Source organism: Alligator mississippiensis, chromosome 9 (assembly GCF_030867095.1).
Source record: "Alligator mississippiensis isolate rAllMis1 chromosome 9, rAllMis1, whole genome shotgun sequence".
Lineage (NCBI taxonomy): Eukaryota > Metazoa > Chordata > Crocodylia > Alligatoridae > Alligator > Alligator mississippiensis.
In genome coordinates this window covers 1,216,300-1,240,323 of record NC_081832.1, presented here as the reverse complement: position 1 = coordinate 1,240,323, position 24,024 = coordinate 1,216,300, and the positions used below count along the sequence as shown (strand labels likewise).

Genomic DNA, 24,024 nt, shown 5'->3' with positions numbered 1-24,024 from the left:
GCTTTAAATGATTGCAAGACTGCTAGTCACATTTTAAATTTAAAAGAGTGTAAACTGTTATGAGCTCTTAAGGGAAACCAGCCATGCTGTAACAATTTGCAGCTTATTACAGTGCTTCCTGGTTTGAGGCACGTATTGGGTCCAAGTGCCTCCCTCGCTGGGGCTCAGCTCCACGCCAGGGCTGCTCAGGTGTGGGCAGTCTGGGTGTTTGTGTTCATTTCACCAAAATTGTGCCCAACCCGGGGGAAGTTCAGGCCCCAGCATGAGGCATAGGGCCCCTGAGGGCTGTGCCGGTTGCATCCAGCAGCCTGTGGCCAAGCTGCTAGGACCAGACAGAGTGCTGCCATGCTTCAGCCATGCCTCGGCTTTGGAGGATGCCCTTGGCATGTTTCTTGCTCTTGGACTTCTGCAGAGCTTGGCAAGGAGCTGGCTACATCAGCTGTAGCCTTGCCCGTGTGGACCTCTAAATGAGGATAACGCATGGTGGCTGCACGCCAGGAATGAATCTAATCTGTGCTAGTTGCATGAGTTTAAATCGGCTATAAAATAATATGAAAATAGAGCAGGTGGTGCACATCTGCACGGTCATCAATAGATCACGGATCAGTCCCACCAAAGTCCATGGGGCTACAATCGTTAGTAAAGCTTGCCCGTGTGTGGAAGAGCTTACCGGGCTGGTCCCTTCCATTGCAAGGTCCTTGGGACAGAAACTGTTCCTCTTATTTCTGTTTATAGTGCCTTTATAATTAAATACCAGCCTTGTTAGTCGTCTTATAATAACTGATCTGCCCGACTGCCTCTCCCCCCCTCGCTGCAAGACGCACGTTGAAGGGACTGTTTTGAGTGTGATGCAAGCACCGTCCAGGCTGTCCTTGTTCCCAACTGTTTTCCAGGTCAGCATCCTCGCGAGCAAAGCCAGCGGGGCAAGCTCCCTTCACAGACGCATGGGGGAGTTTGCAGACATCGTGGACGCGGCCAGCGTACAGCAGGTGGAGGATCTGATCAGTTCTGAGCACTTGCAAAAACTGGCGCGAATGTTTCAGAAGCCGAACAGAGACAAAACCAGAGGTGACGACGAGCCCGTGCCCCAAGCTCTTCCGTTTTTAGAAGGCTGTTACCTCTGCTTATTTACTGTTTGATAACTACAGTATTTGTCTTCTTGAGACGCCTAGAGTCTACTCAATGGCATTCAGCATCCTAGTCCCTTCCAGCCCCATCCGTTAGTTCGCATCCTGCTTTTTCCACCATGTAGAAAGTCTTGTCCGTGCATGGAGACCCCCTAACTTTTTGGCTTTCTGTAGGGTGAGGCAGAAACAAATTTCTTCTTTCTCTGTTATTAGATGTTGGCTTCTGTGCCCTACTTGTATACCATGGGAAGCCAGGCTCGTTATTTAGGCAGCTAGGAGGAAACAGTCCTCCTGGCTCCAGGTTAGGTTGGAAAAGATGATTTAAATGGGATGACACAACGTAGTATAATGATATTCTCCGACTTCTGGCTGAAGATGTCTGAATTCTTTTTAAACACTGGCTAGCCCTCGCAAATCCCCAGTGTAACCGTCCCGTATTACCAGTCTATTTTTACAAATGGGGGAATACGGCATAGAAAGAATCTGACTAATCCTGGCAGATCAGGAGCAGAGTTTAGGCATACCTTTTATCTCTCTGGACATGTATTCAGACATTAGTCTTCCCTTGTGGTTAGTCTTTTTTCCTGCCATAGCTCAGTGTGTTTGCTTGTCCTCGCAGTGGGCTGATTTTCAGCAATGCCCGTTCACACAGACTGGTGTGATCTCTGGATGTGGTCCTCCAGGTATTACCAAAGAGCTGTCGAGATGCTTTGGAATATGAGCCGACGTAGAAATGCTAAGGGTAGCACACCTGAGATTCGCACAATCTAGGGAAGTTCGTTGTTTGGCCGAGGTGGTGTGCAGGGTTCAAGGGGAGACATGAAAATGCAGCAAGCTGAAAAATCTGATGAAAACTAAAAATGTGCATCTTTTTCCTTCCATGTTACAGCTTGTTCTCCAAGTCTGTCTGCTAATTTCACTTCCCTTTTTAAACACACAACTGTGGCTTGCAGGCAGTCAAACAGAGACTAAGGCACTTTTGTGCACCATCACCCTCACAAATACTGATTCAGGTTGAGGCACGGTAGGAAAACCTTAGCAATCCCTACTGAAAAATGTACTTGAATACCCAAAACTAGATTTTCAAGGAAGCCATACACCTATCATGTGCCTGTATGCATGCTACTGTTAACAATCCCCGCTGACATGCATGCAATTTGGGAAATTACACACCAGTAACTAATGTGTGTATTTGCACACACTGGTGTCTGCCTTCCTTGCGTAGTTGCAGTTAGTAGTGTGAGCAGATTAGACATCCAACTGCATGCCTTCAGTGCATACATAAACTAAGAATCTGCCTCCAGTGGTGTGTTTGCATTGCCTTGAATATTAGTGCCATTAAGATGCAGTCTGTTCATGGTCTGTTTCCTCAATAAACACTTGTGTGGAAGACCTAGGGCTGATATACTGTGCTTATTCTTTCAGGGCTGGATATTGAGGAGTTCCGCGAAGCAGTGAAGGAGATAATGGGCAATATTGAAAATGAAGATATTGATGTCATGTTTATGAAGGTTGACAGCAATTGCGATGGCTCCGTGGTCTGGGTAATGCTCCTATCCTGTATAATCAGAGATAATGCTTGGCAGGTAGCAATAGGAAAAATAATTTCCTGATTACTTCTGTTTAATTTGGTCCGATGCTGGTGGAGATCAGTGTTTATGTTCATCGTTATTTCCCCATAATTCCTTCTGTATCCATCAGCACCGCAGACCCCGAGATAATTAATTACTCTCTCCCTTTGATACCATGCTAATGATGTTGCTGTCTCTCTTACAGGAGGAGTATCTGAACTACATGCTACTACAATACAGGGGGAAGGTTGACATGCTGGAGGGCAAATCGCATCTGTTATTTCAGACACCTATGAAAGTCATCCCCGCGTAAGATCTCTCTTAGCCCTTCGCTCTCCAAGGACGAGAGGTCCGCATTCGAGCGCCAATAACCTCGGGACCTTACCGTGTGCCTCATCTTGCCTTCTCTAGTCTCTCCTCGGCTCAAAAGCCCCTGGGTCTTTAGTTCCTCTGCAAAGTGCTGGGCTCCCTTATGAGTCTTAAGTGACTCGCCCTCTGCTCCCAACCTGCCTTCCCCCCTCAGAGCCTCTTACAGACATTCATCACCCCCTTTGCTTTCCTGGCAGTCTGTTCCCTTCCCCTGATCTCATTTCTTTCCCTTGCTCAGGATGGTAGGCCAGGAAATCATCAAGGTGCAGTTTTATCCAAGCCAGGGCTGGGCCAGGGACAAGCAGAAGGCAGCCAAGAGCAGCAGCAGCCGGAGCCTGTCGGGGCGGTTCCTGATGGTCACCAGGGATGGGGTCCTGCTCTACTGGAGCGATGCCTTCAAGCTGCTCCGCACCATCCACGTACGTGCTCGCATCCCTGTTTGGAAAGCAGCCCGGATTCTCCTGTGTGGTCCGTCCAGCACGGTGCCTCTTGCCCTTTCCGTGTGCAGGATCCTCTCCCATTTAACCATGTAGAAACACACAAGGGAGCAGGACTGTGGCCCTGCAGATTTGCCGCAACTCTTGATGTACCAGAGCTGTATTTGCTCCCAGCTGTCTCCTCTGCCCAGTGCCCTGAGCAGTGAATCCCCAGGTGCAGGCACTGCAGAGCACTCGCGCTGGATTGGGATCGGGATCGGGGAGTTGCCAGCAGAGAGGCAGGTCTGTGCTGGACTGGAGTCCCCTAGCTCAGCACTCGGGTGGTGTCAGGCCCTCTTTACTGCTGCCACTTCCAAAAACTAATATTGAGGGAGCATAAGAGGAAAACAATTTTTCACACAAGGAATATTTTGTACTAATTTCCCCAGGGAGCCTTTTTAAACAGAAGCATCTGGTCTCAGCTCAGATTACTGTCTGCTAAGTCGTCTTCTTTTACTGACTGCGAATGCAAGAGAATGAATCAGGACTGAGCACTACAGGATATGGCCAATTAGCCCCTGGAATCCTATTTTCCTGCTTTCATCCCTATTGCATGTCCAACAGTAAAAAATCTTTTTTAAGGTACTGGTCTCCAATGCTGTTAGGAGCGGAAAATGCCAGAGGTGCTGTTTGCTTGGGGTGAAATTCAGGTGCCCCTTGCAAGTTCGACCTAAGCTCAGGCTGCTAGGTGTTTTGCCTGATGAGTTGTTAAGAAGCTGTGCTTTGCAAAAAGTATTCAAACACCAAGTTGTCCTGGCTTCCAGGACTTACCGAGGTACGTTTTTCTCCTCTCTGCAGCTTGACCAGACCAAGCGGAAGCACACGCATAAGATGTGGGTCATCGACATGGTGTGTCTGCCAAATATCAGCCTGTTGGCAATCGCATCTACTGAACGGACTATCGGTAAACAGAAAATTATTCCCCGTTCTGAGGCTCGGGGCCGTATCCAGCACAACTGATGTTAATGGGGATTTGCATTAACTCCCATGGGCACAGAGCCTTGCTGCATGTGCATTGCATTCATGTTGTCTATAGCACACACCTGTATATATGAGTGACCAGACAAACACCCGTGGTTGTGACAGGTGCCGGATATCCATCTCAGTCTGATAACGAACCCCCATCAAGATAATGGTAATTTCACAGGATTTTTCTCTCTCTCTCTCTCTCTTTTTTTTTTTTTTTTTTAATATGCACAGAGTTCTTTGATATTAGCGGCATCAAATGTGACAGGGTTTTCTACCTCGCTGAGCTGGAAGGATGTGCGACAGCCCTGGATTACTGGTAGGTTACCTACTTCTCCAGAAGGTAAATTATCTGTCTAAAATAGGTCTTTTGCTTGCAGACCTGTGCACTGCTCTGTTTTGGGGTCTGATCTGTTCTCTTGTGTTTCTGCTTGAATCAGGACAGACGGGCACAAAGGAGTGTTTTGTGCTGGTGATGCGAAAGGAAATGTTCTGATCTTCACCTCCCTGAATGTTTTGGCAAATGGACTCTTCAACGTTCGTCCCTATATAATTAAACCAGGTACAGAGACTTGACAGCAGTGCCCGGAGCGTGGCATGCTCTTCTGCAGAGGGTAAAAGAGAGAGTTTACCTAAATAGTCCTCCTGAAGGATGAGCAGGAGTGACTTCAGAAGCAGAGGTGTTGATCTGAGATGATGAGCTTTTCCCACTTCCCCCACCCCCCAGGGGTCTGCAGAGTAGATTTAAGGGGTCAGCAGAAGATGACTATGATCAATCAATAGCATGCGAATACCCACACTTACAGTTCATAGGGCTCCGCACCTCCACGTGACATTTCCAAAGGGGTCTGCAAATGAAAGAGAGGTTAAAAACCACTGGTGTAGAATAATTGCGGCCAATACCTTCACCCTGTGAGGGCTGCACTCTCCTCAGACAGTTTAGGTGGATCTATGAAAACTAAACAGTCCTTCCAGCAGGCTCTACTGTTTGGGAAGGCATCTCGACAGCCGTCGATCCTTTGGATCACGGTGTACACGTAAGAGATCTAGTCAAATGCCTGATGAATCCGTTTGTGGGTGACGAGACCAATTTGAGAGCAACACAGCTGGTTACAAGTTCCCCAGATCTGTATGCTGTCTGAGCCGGAGTCCAAGTGCTTTCTTCTTTCTCACTTTGCATCCGCCCCTGGATCAAAGCCGCTTCATGTTGAGCTGCACCCGGTGCCAGATGTTGCTTCCAGATGAGGCAGGACTCTGCGCGCTGCTCCCAGCTTTCTGTGTTGATGATGAACGACTTTGTACCTCTTTTGCGGTACCACCATAGAGGGCGACCCCGCTATATAATCAAATCTCGCTATATAAAATATTCTTGGGGATACAGTCTCCTCCTGTTCTTCTGACATGGCCGATCCATTGCAACCTTTTCTTCTTGACAGTGGCTGCTAAGTGTGTCAGTCCCGCGTGCTCCAGTACCGCTGTGTTTGGTATTCTGTCTTCCCACTTCGTTTTCAGGATCTTCTGCCGGCATCTCGTGCAGAAGCCGCTCAGTCTCTTGACGTGCCTAGCATATGTTGTCCATGTTTCTGAACCATAAAGCAGGGATGACAGTGCACAAGTCTCATAGATTCAAATTTTCCTCTTCTCACTTGTCTCACTCTGAGCTAACCATCCCGAGGCACTGATGGGGTTAGGCTGCTTGTTATTGCTTTGAATGCATTTCAGCACTGAATGTGAAAGCTTTCCTTGGAGAACGGTTGCAAGTACTGGGACGGGATGACCCTGTTGCTTTTACCGTGGTCTTTTTCCCCAGGTGTTGCGGCCAGGATTCCCATGCAGCTGCTCCTGAAAGAAAAGGGCTCCCTGTACAGCAGTTTCCGAATGCCTGTGAGTTTTTGTGTTGTTGGTCGCACTGAACCCACCATCATTTTCACTCTTGGCATTGGAGATGTGTTTGCACTGCACTGTAAAGAGAAGTCCGGCACCCAGCGCACTGCTCTGACGGCTCACTGGAGCACTGAATTTTTTAAAATTTAATTTCAAGGGCCAGATCAGTTCTGAATTATGTCGGGCAAAGCCCAATAGTTTAACTTCCAAATTTCAATCGTTCCAGCCTGTGTGTGTGTGTCTGCCACCGGACAAGTATCCTTCCTGCCAGACCCATCCGTCTTGGGCTTGGATACTCCCCAAATCCATGGCAGGCATCCTACGTGCAAGCCTGGAGGCTTTGGGGTTCAGATGCCCCCTAGTCTCACTTGCTCCTAGCCAAAAAGCAGAAGAGCTAGCGATGGGGGAAACAGAAATGCAGTTTGCCACACATTTGTGCAGTCAAGTTTCCCATTTCCTGCCCCCCCTTAGGAAAGCTCCTATGCGGACCTTCTAGGCTGAGAGCATTTAATCTTGAGGGTGGAGTATGCTGCTGTTTGGGATAAACTCTCCTCTCCTTGCTGAGATCCCGCTTCCCATAATGAGAAGCTATTAAGGAAAGCTGATTTAAAAAAAACCCTACATATCTCCCTGGCTATCAGAGTCCCTTTGAGCCGAGCAGTCCCGTTCCTCAGATGTGGGTTAGGATGTCATTTGTATGTGACCCTGGGTGCATACATCATCTGGCACTAAGCAGACCCCAGTTTATTCAAAACCTCATTTATCTGAGCACGTGCTGCGGCTCCTCCCTTCCTCTCCGGGTTTCTGCTGCGTTTGCCACCCTAACGTATCTGTTTCTGCGGCGTTACCCTTTTCCCCTGATTTGTCATTCTTCTCAGCTTCGCATCTCACCCGGTGCTTTTCACCGGCGCTGTCCTTGCTCCTAGAAACTGCTATATCGGCACACGGGTTCCCTGCCGACCCCCTGAGATTTGCAGCGGAGCAGCACGTGCTTCTGCCTGTGCCCTGGTTTATAGCCCACGGGGTCATTAAGCACAGTCTCTCCTCTCTTCCAGGCTCTCCACGAGGACTGGTGCCACCAGATAAAGTTCATTCCTGAGCTCAATCTCGTCGCCTCCTGTTCAGCAACTGATAAGGGAGCCATGGTGCTTACTGCACTTCCACTAAATAACCAGGGTAAACCCCAGTAAGACAGGTCTCTTTGTCTCCGTTTTGTAAATTATCCGTCACGATGGTAGCAGACTGTGTTGTCAGCCTCTTAACGTTCCCTTCAGCTCTGGGAAAAACCTATGGGGACCAAACTTTCAGGGTTTGGGAAACATAAATTACAGGGAGAGTGTGTAAGGGGCCTGTCATTCTTACACTGTTTGGTATCCTGCAAATAAGTGAAGCTTTTTTTCCCCAGGCTGTCAGAACAGTCTTTACTGGGCAGTTCGGGTAGACCCAGGACATCTCTTTCTGGAAAATGGCAGATGTGTGGGTTTGTCTTCTGTATCTTAGAGATGGGTCTGAGCTAAAAGTACCCCACCCTTCCCGAAGTGGGTGGTGGTTGGGGTGGGCCTGCATGAGTTGGTCTGGTCTGTCACCGATCTTCTGTGCAGTCCCTGTTTGAGTTCAGGTTTTCCTTTGGGCTTCCAGGTCCACTTTTCTGGCGGAGTTGGACCTCTCTGTGGTGTCTAGTAAATCATGCATGCTTCCCTACAAGCTCCCTGTACAGGGGAGGGGAACAAAATTTGCTGATGTGCACAATAAGGAAGCTGAAGCCCCATCTGGCTTCTTGCTTTCAGTTCCCTGGCCATCTCCAAGAGGGTAGGGACGGGGAAGAGGGACTTCTGGGTAGTGCGGGAGCAATTTTGCTCCTTATAGACTAACCAAAGAAGCTAGATGTATATAATCTGAAGTGAGCTGCAGCCCATGAAACCTTGTGCTCTACCTGTCTTTCTATATCTACCTACTTACCTTGGTTCGTATATAAGGTGCAACTCTGCCTTGCCTTCTTGACTTTGGGCTAATTCGGTCTCTTTAGGCGCAGTTTGCCAGGGACAGAGAGAGGGCAGTCCTGTTTCTGCCGGAGCTCAGCTTTGCACCGCTGCTTTGAAGCCGTGGTGCTGAGGAGGGGCAGCCTGGCCAGAGCTGAGCTGCCCTGGGCAAGCGGGACTCGGGGCAAGGAGGGAGATGCCTGGGGAGGCTCAGGGGTAGTTGGGAAACGGCGCGGAGGCAGAGATGCAGTTTCGCTCCAGTCCGTCAGCCAGCTGGGACGGAGCAGGGGCATGTTTCTGAAAGCCTGAGCAAGGAGAAGGCTTGTTTTCCAAGGCCGTCTCGAGCCCATGGTGTGAGCATCCCCGTGCTGCATCCCCAGGTGCAAGTTCCCTCCTGCTCCTCACGCCTTTCACTCCTTCCTCTGCAGCGCTTGCTCACCTTCTGCTCTCTCGGTCCCTCGTGCTCTCCCTCCTTCTGCTCTTGGTTTTCTCTTCCTATGCTTCTCTCTTCTTTACTGCTTTCCGCCTCTGGAAATCTTGCTCCCCACCCCTTTGTTTCTGAATGGCCCCCTCCCCCTTCTTCACTCTTCCAAGCGTGAGCCCTGGCAGCAGGCCACTGCCTCCTGAAAGCTAATGGGTGGATGCAGCAGAGCGCCCGGTGGCTGCTGTTCAGCTTCCTGGCAACAGACCAAATACATATTTCAGTAACTGGCTTGCTATAAATCTCAGAGACATCTGACAACGGTTTGGATCCACAATTTTATCCTTTCTACAATTTCCCCCGGCCCCTGGTAATCACCATTTCCTCTCTGTTTTCCCAATATATGTGACACTTTGCTCTCGAGCAAGCTGAATAATGCTGCTGTCTGCAAATTGCAGGTCTCTGCATCTGCAGCTTTGCCTGTCCAAACAATTCCAGAACAACAAAGGATGCGAATGCTAAATAACCACTTCCAGGACTCTGAAGCCCCAGTCGCGGGCTGCCGGCACCTGGGCATTTAAATTTATCTATTGTCGGAGCCAACGGGAAGAATAATGTTGAATTCTCTGTTGATAATTTGTATAATTTAACAGTCTGTTTGGTCCTGGTGTTTTTACTTCAGACATCTGCTCCGTTAGTAGCAGCCCCATCACAGATGTGTTTAAAGGAAAGGATTTTGGTGACTCCTGTGAATTTAAAGAGCGTGGTCTCCGAAGTGTGGATTGACTCTTAGGAGGGTGGATTGACTCTCACCAGGAGGGGAGTAAAGCACTGGAACGGGTTGCCCAGAGCGGTGGTGAAATCTCCATCCTTGGAGGTGTTTAAGACCTGACTCAACGAAGCGCTGGCTGGGATGATGGAGTTGGGGCTGGTCCTGCTGGGAGCAGGGGTCGGACTAGATGCGACTCCTGAGCTCCTTTTCAACCCTTGTTTTCTATGATTGTATGAATTTGAACCAGGCTTGTCCTAGCAGTGGGTTTGTCTGCAGTTCTGACGATCCTTTTCGACCCGTGTTTGTCACTTCTGGATTCAGGGTGTGGTTTGCTGGTCTGTCTGTCCGTCTCCAGTCAAAAACAGCTTGGATTAAGGTTTCAAGGGCTGAATTAGAGGATGTTGCTGGCTCCGAGTAAAGCTGTGCTAGCGCATGTCCAGCAGATGGTACTGTCGGGCTTTATTTTACCCGTTCGCTCACCAGCGGGAGCCGCGTGAGCAGAGCTGGCTCAAAGTTATTTGTCGGGTGCTGCCTGGGTCAGATCTGCAGTTTGTTCTGTTTTTCCATTTGGATGAAAGTTTAGTATGAATCAACTTCAGCCTGTGGGTGACTTTAAACGATCGTGTGCTCTCTGACTGCCCAGTTTGGTCTTCCAGCCAGGTTACTTGTTCCATAAAAAGGCAGTAGCTGTGTTAGTTCAGTAGAAAGCAGGGTAAATTTGCACCTTATGAGGTGCAAATCTGCCCTACCTTTTACTTATTTAATAAGCCACTTGCTGGAGGTGGTCTAATGTTTATACATGACAGTCCAGCTCCCTTTCCAGATGACAACACGTGGACCTTTCGATGCACTGGTGGGTGTCACTGAACTGGGTGCTGGCAGGGGCTGACTTGCTAAGCCCTGGGCCCAGGCAGCACCTGAGGGTGCACAAAGGACTCGTAAAATAACAGTTTGTTGTCCAGATCCTGGCTTCATTTCCCATTCAGGAATTGCCCCTTTGCACAGCGATGGCTCTGTGAGGTCTGGTGCCTCCCTGCAGGTGTTGTCGCTTGGCCTGACAGGCCGTTCCTCTGTTACGGCTGTCTGTTCTCGGGCTATAAACCGTCTGTAGCCAGCCCTTGTCCTGGCTGTTGTTGCAGCCCAGCGAGTGTGCGAAGAGGAAGTTGCCTTTCCTCGGTATCAGCAGCAGCTCCCTTCAGGGCACGTGCGCAGCGATGCTGTCTCTTCGGGCCTTTTCTTGCTTTCCGTCTCTTCCTCCCAATAGGGTTGTGACCCCATCCCCTCTGTCCTGTGCATCCCCTCTCTTCTCCTGCAGCAGCATCGTCTTTCCCTCGTGTTTGCTCAGCTCAAGGGATGGGACGTGGGTGGTGCAGTGCTGTGTTCTGGTTACAGGGTAGTCCGATTGCCTAGTGAAGACCGGGGGCACAAAACCAAACCTGTGCACCAGCCTCCGGAAGGGGAGGCTCAACGCTGCCTTGGCCATTACAGTGCGAGAGTTGGGCCATGGGGCTGCCTCCCTTTCTGGCCCTATTTGTGAACGGGCTTGGGGTGGGGAGGACAAGAAACATGGAGATCCAAGAAGACTCTGGTCCCTTCTCATCCTTCACAGTTTTTCCCGCAAGATGGCTTTGAGCTGCCCTCTTTGCATGGGAACTTCTTTGAAGTCTGGGTGTGCTGATATCGGAGGTTTCAGTCTGAGCCCAGGGTTGGGATTAGCTATAGAGTCTGGCTAATTTTATCAGTCTCCCTGCTCTTTTTCTCTCTTTCCTTCTTTTTCCAACCTGTTCTCTGTTTGTCAGCACTGCTCTGCCTCCGTCTCCCCTGCTCAATTAATAAGCAGTGTCCTAGAAGCATAAAAGACATGCTCTCCATAGGCTTACCACCACATTTGCAACACGTTTTTAAAAGGACCATCTAAAGCTTTTCCACGAGAGTGCCTCATTTCTGTTCTCTCTGCTTTGTAGATCATCCGCCATTGCTTTAAAGAAAGGCATTCTCTGCTTCGACTATTCCCCCAGGATGAACGTCCTCGGTAAGTTCATCGTGGCTCCTCTTTCCCCTCACAGCTGATGTCATGCTCACCTCTAATTGCTGTCTTAGACCCCTTTTAAAAAGGACAGGGTCCAGAAACATGTTTGACTATAGGGAGCCATGTTTTAAGCAACCATTGCAGAAAACAACAGAAGCTAGTTACTTTAATAGCTGTGCCCTCGTAGTTGGAGAGCTGAACCATTTCCCTTATGAGTCAACGCAACGCCATCGTAGAGGCTGGTGCATTAAGGAGACATATAGGTCTTGTGCCATTAAGACTGGCACCAGACCTATATGCCATTTAAGTCCTATGGTCACCCTCAAAATAGGGCTTCAGTGGAGCATAGGCAACAAGGATTTGCTGCTTCCTCCTGCTGCTTGTCATTGCTATCTCAATTGTCACTGAAGATACCAACAAAGCAGCATGTTCGTGCCATTTCCCTACATCATCATCCCCAGGGAAATATTAGGCAGCTGGCAGTCTAACCTCCGTACTTGTATTTGCAGCGTAGATGAAGCAAAGGTGCATTACGTTTATTTCTCAGGCTCTGTTTGCATCTCTGAGGCAGTTTTAGAATAATTGTTTCAGGTCAGAGATACAGAGTATTGCACTGGCAGACATACCTTGTCCTGTTGCAGAATTGCAGGGAAATGAGCCTCAAATAACTGTCCCATAAAGATTGGAGCCGAACATACGAAGTTTGCAACCCATCTACCCTGATCCTGATTTTGTGCTTTTGCACCGGACCTGCTATTACCAACATGGTTGCAAGTGGCAGCTACTTTGAACTGGAGCAGGGTCAGCTCAGGGCCCCGTGCACGTTTTGATGTATAGTTCCAGCTTTTCCTTCCTGGGACGATGGAGAAGGGAGATGCCCCATTACCTTTCTGTGCGACTAACGTGTGTTTTCTTCGTTCTAGTGACTGGGGGACTGGATCCGCTGATCAGAATCTGGAACCCCTACGTGACCAACAGCCCCATAACCGTGATGAAAGGCCACGTTACTGCAGTGACTCACGTGATAGTGAGTGGGTACAGAAACACTATCCTCAGCATCTCGAAAGATAAGGTATGAATGGCTTGTTGCATCTACAGCCCTGTCTCGCTTTGCTTGGGGACTGGGAGAACTTCGCTGTCGAAGTACCAGCTCTACATAATAAATGATGGTTATGCGAGTCCAGGGCATGTAGGGACTGCTGTGTCTGAGTGATGAGCTGGATTTGGATGAGGTTCATGGAGCTGCTACTTTCATTTAAAGCTAGTGCAGCTTCATTCTTTAATTCTGACTTCCCTGGAATCTGCAGCCAAACCAGTTACCCAGGGGAGAGCTGTCTCTATCTGATAGGTCCTTTACCTCCATCCTTTGAGTACTGCAGCGAACAAAACTCAGTTAGAAATATGTGGTGACTACAAATGTGTTTGGGAGATTGGCTGGAGCACCTGGAAAGGATTTATTACCTTTGGTTTGAGCAGATAATCAGCACAAGCCATCGCACGCTTTACAAATGTCTCCATCCCTCTGACTTCTGGCTTCTGCCTTGTGTTCTCCAGAATATCCGTATTTGGGACCTGCTGGATCACTTCTGTCTGCAGTCCATTCCTAGCAGAAGTATCTCATTAGGGAACTGTCCTATCATTGGCGTCTATTACAATGAGTTAAACAACGTCCTCATCTGCACCACCACCTCCGTGAGTTGTTTGTATAATGCACAGTGCTGCTTTTCCTCTCATGAAAGGGGAGGATGATTTTCTTCTATTAACACATCACCCATTAGTAATTGGTGAGTCCTTTGCAGACATAAGACTGAACAGCACCCTTGGGTCATCTACCCTAGTCCCCCGGGATTGCAGTTCTGCATGCATCCTATGAGGGGCTTAGTACCCACTGAAGCAAGGGTAGGTGGGGTGCATGCATTTGGATGTTTTTAAGGTCCTGCCTTCACTGTGCTTTAACTAAACTGGAGATAATGGCAGTGGTGTTAATGCATATTGGATTTTGGTTCAGGAGGAGTTTCTGATCCCAGGCTCAACCTGCATGGGTTAAAAGTATTTAAACAGCTGTGTTCAGAAGCCCAGATCAAGTCATTTGAGCACTCGGCCAAGTTATGAATGACTGGGGGCAGCTGTCTGAAGGTACACGCTGACAACTTCCACCGCTTGTGGGTTGTTTTTTGGAGGACCCTGCATAAGCATTAGCCAATACCGGGCAGCTGTTGCTGCGGCCTCAGTTCTAGCTGTGCCAGCTCTCAAAGGCAGGACATTTAGATGCATCGTAGAGAAAAGAAGTGAGAATTAGGGCTACAAGGGACCTCCAGAGGTCATCTAGTCCAACCCTCTGCCTGATGTCTGCAGAAAGGCTGGTCATTTCGGAAAGCCGCAACTCGCAGAGTGTTTATTTGCAGCGTGTGGCTTTTACCTGTTTCCATCCAGATTGGCATCCTCTATGCTGCTGCAGAATTAATGGAGGGCAGTGGTTCAGAAATCACATCCCATGACCAGCCTCTGTGTGCAGCATTGTATAACAAGAACTTCCAGCAGGTAAGTGCGAGGAGAAAACCTGTGCAACGCACTGGCTTGAACCTTCTGGTCACTAATAGACAGCAATGATAACATTTCCGCGTCTGTAATGCACCGATCTCTTTGCTTCGCACTTCTTGTGGCATAGAAATGCCCAGGAGCTTGATCAAAAGGCGGTGTGCCCTTCTTCCTGTTGTTCTGTTCAGGTGGTCAGCAGTTGCTACGGTGGCGTGGTCAGAGTGTGGGATATCATGACCGGGCAGAAGATGATGCAGTTTAAGGCCTCGGAGGGGAAGCAGACAGAAGTCACGGCCATGGCTTTTGACGGTGCAGAGAGACGTCTCATCACGGGCTTGAAAGATGGAACGATCAAGTTCTGGAACTTCAATAACGGGGACTGTCTCCTCGAGCTGCCTCGCTTGGATAAAACTGAGGTCAGCAACTCGTGAGAGGGAGGGAGAGGTGCTTTATTAGCCCTTGTCAGGTCTGTTTCTGCTGTGCCCCGGCCTCCGAGGGAAGCGCTATTTCATTAAGCTCTGACTCAGCCTGCCAGGAAGCAGGGGTGATCACATAATGGTGTGCTTTGTGCGAGGCTGAGGAAGAGGGAGGAGATGCTTCCAAACTGAGTTACCAGTAAGCTGCTTTTCTTTTGGGAAGGCAGGCACTGCTGGTGCATTGACTGTGCCTGTGAACGCCCACCTTTCGGCGTGTCATTTGGGTGACCTTGACACAGGGTGGGCAGTTAAAATGTGCACAAATCTGGGGCTTGCATATGCGGGCCAATGTCTAAGTGCTGCTGTGCTGTAATGCTGTTTCTGTGTCTGTCTCATAGATCAGTGGGATTCTGTACATCAACCAGAAGATATATGTATCTGGGTGGAGTAAAAGAGTTGCGTGGTATCTGTAAGTAAGAAGTGGGAGTGGGTTGTACCCTCCAGTGTAAAAGTCTGTATCCTCCATTCCCATTGGGGGCTTGGTACCTCTAAATCTGAGTACAGTATACTTTCTACAGACAATGTCTGAATGAGGATTATAGTCTTAGGGATGATACGGTTTAATCTTTCTTACTAGAGATGGCAAAGCAGGTGAAGTATTTGAACACAAACACTGGAAATGCTACCACTCAGAAGATATATTTTCCATGGACATGCACAACAACAAGCTCTTGGTTACTGCATCGTGTGATGGAGATGTCGTGATCTGGAACATAGACTCAGGGCGGGCGTTCTGCAGGTTTAATGCATCCCAGAGTCCTTTGACCCTGATGCCAAACAGAGTAAGTTTAAGGACGGCTGGCTAACTCCGGTCCCTTTGCAATACGGTGCTGCCATGTGTCCAATTCAGATTCCAATCATTAGTGAGGGACGGCAGATGTGAACCAGGGGATATCAGCTCAATGAGTCAGAGCTGCATCGCTGGTTTAGGGAACATATTAGAAAAATAACAACTTTTTCAGTTTGTTGGTCATCAAAGTTAAGAACTAAGATACCTGGAACCAGGCCCTGGGTCTGCTGCTGTCTTGACAGTCTTCAGTCCTGGCTTATCTTGTCTCTGCTCTTGTTTTCATCCTTTCCTGGGGTAGGACACATGAGTCTTGTGGATTTTGCAGTGGTTTTGTGGTTCTGGATAGATGTAGCCCAGGTGAAGAGTGCTTAATGTGAACGCTAATAGTTCTCCAGCCATTCTAAAGCAGGTATTTTACAGTACAAGAGTCTGTGTTTCCAATAGATAATGTGGTGGTTTTCTAGTTGGAGGAAGCACAGAGGAAGTTTTGTCTCTTGTCCCATGCATGTGAGAACAGCTGTGCTCTGGCGTGAGGCACAGCTGTTCATGGGTCACTGGAGCAAATCTGGAGTGAAACTGGGGGGCCTTGAGTCACTGCTCAGATCTTGCATGCCAATGCCCAGAATCCTCCAGATCTCACACCTGAACCGTGGGATCCCAGTATAGGTTTGTGGCATGCTTTGCAAATGCATCGTGTTCTTCTCCTGATGCTCTGCAGACAGGTTTGGGGTTGGAGCCCTTGCTGAATTTATATAGAAGGTGGTAGTTTCATATGTGATAACAGTCCAGGCCTTTTCACACTGAAGTTGTCACAAGTTCTGCCATTGGCAGCCATGTCTCAAGGTAAGCTGAATGATTTCAGCACAGGAGCCACCAGGAGGGAAAGCTGCTTGAATTTACGACACTGCTTACCGCTCTGGTAGTGCGGCCCAGCAGCTGGCATAGTGGGGGAAGGATACAGCGATGGAAAGGAGGGAAGATGGGGAAATCTTTAAGGAGTTTTCACTCTGTAATATGACTTTGTTCTCGTGGTTCAGGTGTTTATGGAGGATGACAATCCCAGGAAAGGAAGTGCCCCAAAGAACATGTCATTGCTTTTGAAATTCAGCACTCGAGCTGAGGCTAGGAAAAAGTGCTGGGTGGATGCGAGTCCTAGGTTGCCAACCAGGCCCATAAGTGCTAAGAATATTTCTTCTTCCTTGTCTGGCTACTGGAAAGCCCCTGCTTCTGCTCCACCTGGCATGAGACAGCACAGAGGGAAGGAACGAGAGGAAGCCAAGAGGCAGCAGGTATGGTTCTTGTGACTTGTGATTTTGGCAAAAACAGGAACACCTGGGCCCTTGCCCTGAGCTGGTGGAGGGGGAAAGCATTTTACGTAAGCTGTGATGTTTCCTCTTCAGCTGCCTCTGGCTCTTGCCTGTCTTGGTAAAGAAGCCTCAGGATCTGTCCTTGGAAAAGAGCTTCTTATAGTTCAGTTAATGCTGGCAGATATCTCTCCTCTCAAAAAAAATTGGCTATTTTCTACCACCCCATGCAGTCTGCCGCTCCAAAGAGCAGGGCCTGTTTAGCCTTCAGCATGAGGCTTGGGGCAGCTGGCGGCTGCAAACATGAGATGTCATAGGAAATGAGGAGGTCACATCTAGCGCAGCCCCCTGCACCAAGCAGGACCAGCCCCAACTACATCCCAGCCAGGGCTTTGTCTAGCTGAGGCTTAAGCAACCTCCAAGGATGGAGACGCCACCGCCTCTGTGGGTAACCCCTTCCAGTGCTCCACCACCCTCCTCGTGAGAAGGTTTTTCCTAATATCTAACTTCAACGCCCCTTGCTGCAGCTTGAGCCCATTGCTCCTTGTCCTGCCATCTGCCCCCACTGAGACCATGCCAGCTCCATCCTGTGTGCAACCCCGCGCAGGGAGGTGAGGGCTGCTATTCAATCCCCCTCGGTCTTCTCTTCTGCAGACTCAATCAGCCCAGTTTCTTCAGCCTCTCCTCACACGTCCTGCCCCTCAGTCCCACAACCATTTCCATTGCCCTCCACTGGACTGTCTCCAACTTGCCCACATCCTTTCTGTAGTGGGGGCCCACAACTGGACACAGGACTCCAGATGTGGCCTCCCCAGTGCTGAACAGAGGGGAAGAATCACTTTTGTAGAATAAAGGGGAATAACGTCACTTTTGTCTTTGCAGGTGGCCCTGTCTGCAGGAGCAGGTGAGGGTGCTGAGGTGGGCAGGAAGCCTTCCAGAGAGTCAAGAGCTGCTGGAGCTGGCAAACAAAGGAAGAATAAGTTGAATTGCTGGACGGAGCTGAAGGGCTCCTCAGCTGCTGTGCAAAAGGTCAGAGGCATTCCCCTTGCTCAGTCCTGGACAGAGTGGCTGGGGGCACCCAGCGATCCTGCCTTCTCTTTTGTAGGTGCTTTTCCTGCAGACCCGGGAGCGAAGCCCCGACACGGCCATTCTGCTTACTAGCTCCGCGGATGGCTACGTCTATGCTTGGTCGGTGGGTGGGAAGGGCGGTCTGCTGGGCAAGTTCCGGCCGGCGCTCAGGGATGAGAGCGCTGTCGTCAACGCCATGGCCACGGACTCGAACGACTGGATCCTGTTGACTGGCGATTCCCTCGGCTACATTAAAGTGAGTGCTGCTCGATGTCCGGGAGAAGCTCCCTGGGTAGGTCTGCGCATGTTGTTTAGGCATCGCTGACCCAGCTCTAAACGAATGAACTCGGGCACATGGAGCAGCTTGGCTATGGCAGCACGGAGCTCTGCATGGGCTGGCGTGTCCTGCTGAGACGACTGAAGCCCCCTTCCCCAGCAGCAGAGTGAATTGGCTCACGCGGAGCTCCAGGTTGCTGCTGCCAGGTTGCTTCTGGTTGACTTGGCCGAGCACTGGTATCCCTGCCCTGCTGGGCAGTCTGCTGCACAGATGTACCCGCTAGGGAGCCTGGTTCAGAAATGAGACATGAAATCCCCGGGCATGTGACTTGCGTGCGCTTCCAAGTGCATCAACCAGCCTCTTCCATTCAAAAGGCTGTGGAAGTAATCAGCTGTGTGGGGAAACAGGAGGTCTGAATTTCAAACCAGTACATTTCAAACCACAGCTGCAGAGGAATGGGGAATATCTTTGATCTCCTGGCAGTTACGTGCCATGTCTTTTCTGAGTATGAATGGGAACAGATGCCTGGTTGCTTCCACACCGTCCTGATAGCAGCATGCAACAGGGTAAGCTGTTTTCAATGGAAATCAAGAAGTTACTAACACAATCAATCTCTCTTTCTCTTTCTAGATCTGGGACATCGAGCATTACTGCAAACCAAAAGTGGTAAAGAGAGTCTCGGAAGTGGGAAAGACAGAAGCATCTCCTAAAGCGAAGAATGAGTTTCGAGTCTTAATCCCACGGTACTGCAGAGGTCCTGCCACACACAGTCCACCATTGATGCAAACTACAGAGGTAGTAGCATGGCTGCTCTGGGAAGCAGCTTACATAATGAATTAATGAATGTCATTTATATGCCAACCTTCCCATCCCAAGCCTTAGGGCTCACAGTCAGAGAAACAGAACAACTTTAAAAGGGCAACTAGCACAAATCAAACAGGACAACCAAGTGGAGAGTCACTAAACAGTGTCTCAGCTTAGCTCTGGTTCTTCCCAGTAGGAAGGACTTGCACCACTTCTGAAAGATGTCCAGGTTCGTGCTCTGGCTGGCCTGAAGAGAGAGGAGTTTCAGGCCCTCCTCCACACTTTGCCAGGCAGACCTGGTGTATTGATAGTACTCGGCGAAGGCTGCCCTCAGCTGACATTAGGAATGTAATGGGGAAAAGGTGGTCCCTTAGCTATATCATGCCCTGGCTGTTCAGGCTTTATACATCAAAACCAGCACCTTGAATTGTGCCCAGAAAGCTGCCGGAAGCCATTGCAGACATTGGAGGACTGGAGTGATGTGCTCCTGGTGACCAGGGTTCCTGGCTTTCTCTGATTTGGGGTTACTTTTTTTTTTTTTTAACCAAAAACTGGGGATTTTTTAAAATCAGAGAAAACCAGGATCCCTGCTGATGACCCAACCCTGTTAGCAGGCGGGTAACAGCGTTCTGCACCAGCTGCAGCCTCCGGATGGTTTTCAAGGGCAGCCTCGTGTAGAGCACGTTGCAATAGTCAAGCTTTGAGGTTATGGAGACCTGGATAATGGTGGCCAGATCAGTCTGAAAGAAAGGGTCGCTGCCTTTTCACTAGGTGGAGTCGGTGAAACGGGCAATGCACAGCTTAACCTTCTTCTCCAAAGCTTTTCATTGCATTCAGTGGGTCTCTACAATGTCCCTTCGATATTTTCATGTAGAGTATCCCTGCATGCCTCAGTGAGAAGTGAGGCGTATGAGCTTGGGCAGAGCACCATGCTAACACATGCATGCTGTTTCTAATAGTCGAGCTAGCATGGGTAATGCCTACATGGCACTACATTTGATATATCTATGTACCTTTCCAGTTTTGCTGTGGTAAACCCTTGCATATCTATCCACATGTGGGTGTTGCTGGGGCTTTCTAAAGTACCTGTATGATTTAGGAGCACAGGTCTTGTGGACCTGTGCTTCTACATCAGTTAACTGCTTTGGAAATGGTGTCCGAAAACAAGTGCATTTTTAGAAGCTTATTGGAAATGTGTGAACATATCTTGAAATACTTGGATGGCTTAGCTAAGCTATCTGTCAGGACCGGTTCAGCTACTTCTAAGTAGGTATCTCTGGATCTGCTGAGATATTGAATCATTTTATATGCAGTGTCAGGGTTATTTCTCTTTCTGGACACTGCCCACATGTATCAGCAGGACAAGTTCTTCAGCCTTTCCTAGCTCAGAAAGAGAAAGTCACAGCAAGCTGAAGAGACCAAGCTAAAATGTTTATCTTTTCTAAAATAAAGAAACGGAGTCAAATAGGATCTTAACTTTGGCTTCATAAACTCCCCACTGTTGTAGTAAGTGGAATCCATTTGGAGAGGCCCAGTGCAACTGGTAGACAAAAGCAAGACTATTGCCAATTCAGCTGTACTGCCATCAAGATAGTTGCATGCTAGAGTCAAGGACATCCCAGGAACTGTCAAAATCTACTGGATTCCCGCTGTTACGATTGCAGCCAACAAACCTGTAGGCATGAAAGCCCCAGTTCTTGGTAGTTTTATGTTCTCACAGTATTTAAATGCCCTGGTGATAGGTGCCATAGAAATAGGAAGTTATTCTAAATTAAGCTGCTGACTTGTCTCAGGAGGAGCGTCTTTGCAAACAAAGATCACTGCATTGCTCTGCAGGTCCTGGACGGCTGGATTACTTCCCTGGTCGCTCCAGACCTTCTGAGCTCTTGGAGAGGTCACTTGAAGAACATATCCCACATTGTGTATGTGGAAAGGCTCCGGCTGATTGTGACTGCCAGTGATGACTGCAACATCAAGCTCTGGCTGCTGTCAGGCAGACACATCGGTATAATAATTTGTTTGGAACTGCAAGCCGGCAATGTCAGCTGGCCTTTGTTTAGAGAATGGCCTTGGTTCTGTGACCAGAATAGTTTAATTCTAGTGAAACATGTCCCTTTTACTGTTGCAGCTGTAACAGGCTTCCTAATTTAACTGCTGTTCCTCCACACTGGCAGATCTGTATTTGCACTGAGGAGGGGCGCCTGACTCTCGGTTCAGCGTTATGTTGAACTGCAGTTGAACCCATGAAAAAGACTCTGTCCTTAGAAATAGTTTAAGTCCTGGATTCGGGCGCCTGAAATCAGGTGGCTGAAGACTCCTCTGATGGCGGCTGCAGGGTTTGCGCTACCCCAGTGCAGCGGGCTACGCCTGAGGGTGGGCAGCGGGGCAGGGATGTTGGGTTATGTTAGCACATGGAGGCCTTAGCTGAGATGGGGCTCCCGTTGTGCTAGGCAAGTTACATGTGTGCGTAGTCAGACGATCACTGCCCTGAAGAGCTTGCAAAGATCGACGCACCGCAGGGGCTGGCCCGTGCGCCGCTCCACCCGTTATCTGTGGCTGGCACTGGAGGTCTCTTTGTGGGTACGGTGGGCTCGGCACTGTCGCTTCCTGAGCATCCTCACCTCCTGTTGATGCCAAGGGAGGCCGAGCGTGCTCCCCCCTTCACAGACGGGCTGTCAGTGCAAGTGCCTGTGGTCCTACCCCTCTCACCACTGTGAAACCACATGTGTGTGCAATGTAGTGACACGTGTCATGTCAAGTAGGTGACCACAGGTTTGTTATAAATGGGTTCACATGTAAAACCTGCCTTGTTGCAGGGCTGGGGAGTCCCCAGCAATGCCTGTGATTTGCAAGGGGCAACCAGGCAGTTACTAATGGCCTATCCATTCGGCCGCCGCTCCTGAGCTTTCTCTTCTCGTCTGGCTTCGATGGCAGGGACCTTCGGGCAGTCGGTATGGGATGTCAGGCTGCAGCACCTGAACGCAGCTAAGGTGCCCGTGGACATCCGCAGAGTTGGTTCTGTTCAGACCCTGAAAGTGCTCAACGAAGGCGCTTCTCCTCTTTGGAAGTGAGTGTAACAGGAGCCTGTCTTTGAATGGTCACATTTAAGTAAAACTTCTCTAGTGCTAATCTCTGCAAAGGGATTAACCTCTCCCTGGGTCACTTCAGCTTTCAATACACTGGGGCACTTCTCTGCATTTGAACTGGAAGCTCTGAAGTTAAAGGAGAAGGACTGCTAAAAGAGCTCATTAACTAAGTCATTAGAGAGTGTATGCCCTGCAGCTGCCCTGATCTGCTGGAAGTGTCTGTTCAGTCTCTCTCTGCCAATCCTGAGTGGCGTGACTGGGGCTGTGCTTTGTACTTTATGGGGCCTGCAATGTTTAATCTGGATGTAAATTTGCCTGGTCTTACCCATTCTGCTCAAATGACACATAAGCAATCTCAGTTAAATGATATGCAGTCCCTGCTTTTCCAGAGCTGCCCTGATCGCATGTGTCCTGCATCCATTCGGATGGTAGCTCTCATAGGCTTGGCTCTGTCTTCGCATGCGTTCAAGGGACTCCTCTTCAAATCACGGAGTGGGTGATGCAGAGCTTGGCCTCTTGCAAGATGTTTAGCTCTTCTGCTTTTAAACCCACCATTAACTTGGGGCTTTGGGTGGGGGCTGAGGAAATGCTGCGTAAGGGGCAGGAGTAAGCCCCAAGGAGGGAAGAATGGTGAGTCCGGATTATTTTTCAAGCAGTCCATGGTCTGTCTTATTATTTGTGCAGCCCTAATACTGCATCTGTTGTAAATGAATCCTAGCTCGGTGAGTAGGGCGTGCTTCCCCTCTGGCTGGCTGCTCCCTAGAGGAGCGGTAGTTTTGCAGTCCTCCTCTTATGTCTTTGTGCACCAGACGTACCCAGAGCCTCATGCAGTCGACAGGCCATCTGAAGAAGCAGCAGTCTGCGCTAATGCAGTATTTGCATGAAAAAGCAGGCCTCAGCTTAGGCGTGCAGAAGATGGGTGGAGAAACATCCCTGAAAGAGAAGCGAATCATTGACCAAGTCGAAGCCACTTGGCAAAAGTGGGAGAAGACGGAGAAACTGGTGAGGAGCAGTGTGGAGGGGGCTGGGGGGAGCGTCTTGCCTGGGGGAACCGTGTCACTAGCAAAACCCTCTTTTTGAATGTAATGACGACAGAAAAGCGAGATCCTGGGATGTTCCTACAAACAGAAAGCACGGCGGCATTTGCCTGAATTCCTCCCCAGCGTAAAGACCTACATCAGAAGAGATCAGGTAAGCCACTTTCTTCCTGCACTGCTCGGTGCTCAGAGCAAGATGCTCAGTCTTTACCAATGGCAAGATGGTTTGAGATGTGGGAGCGGTAGAGGAGAAAGCTTTGCCACCATATGGTGAGGGGATGGGACGACGAAGAGGCATGCACCAGGGGTGTGAAAGGAGCTGCAGGCTGGGCCCAGCCAGGAGCAGAGGTTGAAAGCAAGGTGGGCAGCTCCTGCACCTTAAAGCTGATGGGAGTCTCAGGGCGCAAGGTCAAAGATAAGGGATGGAACGATCCCTTTTAGCTGCTGCTTTTCTTCCATGAGTGCTATAAGCCAACAGCAAGACATACAAAAGATCCCTTTTCCTAATGTTTCCCAATGAGCCTTATTTTGTTCGATCCAGGCAAGAGTCTACCACTGTATGCAATATGCCGACCTGCAAAATGTCACTCCGCCGCCAGTCCCTGAGCTGCTGGTTGAGATGCAGCAACTTCAGGCAAGCTTTTGCAACAGACCAAGGTCGGCGAGGAAACAATCTACTCCCAATGCCCGAAGGCAGAGTGTGAAGGCCCCGCTCCAGCATTATTTATCTTCCTGCAAAAAAGAGTGAACTTTGCAGCCAGCAGCTGATCTGGTCCTTTGCAATATGGATTCATACCTCAGCAGAGAAGAAAAGTAGAGGATAAGTAATAAACTAGTCCCTGGCTAAGAACACACAGCTAATTGAAGTCCATACACTATGCATGCCTTATTCCTGGCTTGCAATAGTTGCAGATAATCCCGGCCATCTCTTTCTTTTTTTTACAAGCACTCAACAGGGATGATATTTGAGATAACACTGGATGGTGCAAATAAAGGTAACGTTCATTTTGTTTATGTGCTTGGAGTGTAGTGTGTGGCACGGTTGTCTTG

The 24,024-nt window shown here is 49.3% G+C and overlaps 1 protein-coding gene across 1 annotated transcript; it reads left to right on the top strand.

Annotated features, from left to right (window-relative positions):
* The first annotated feature begins 440 nt into the window (after positions 1-440).
* Positions 441-23,986, top strand: EFCAB8 (EF-hand calcium binding domain 8). Its single transcript, XM_059713053.1, has 26 exons — positions 441-1,068; positions 2,553-2,671; positions 2,904-3,007; positions 3,306-3,486; positions 4,342-4,447; positions 4,744-4,828; positions 4,950-5,071; positions 6,320-6,393; positions 7,449-7,579; positions 8,181-8,202; positions 11,474-11,597; positions 12,518-12,666; positions 13,149-13,286; positions 14,028-14,135; positions 14,321-14,548; positions 14,947-15,017; positions 15,186-15,390; positions 16,436-16,687; positions 17,585-17,731; positions 17,808-18,026; positions 18,678-18,842; positions 20,688-20,856; positions 21,786-21,918; positions 22,747-22,939; positions 23,033-23,128; positions 23,516-23,986. Exons 1-26 carry the CDS (start codon positions 849-851, stop codon positions 23,720-23,722), a joined length of 3,768 nt encoding a protein of 1,255 aa, XP_059569036.1. The 5' UTR covers positions 441-848; the 3' UTR covers positions 23,723-23,986.
* The last annotated feature ends 38 nt before the right edge of the window (positions 23,987-24,024 follow it).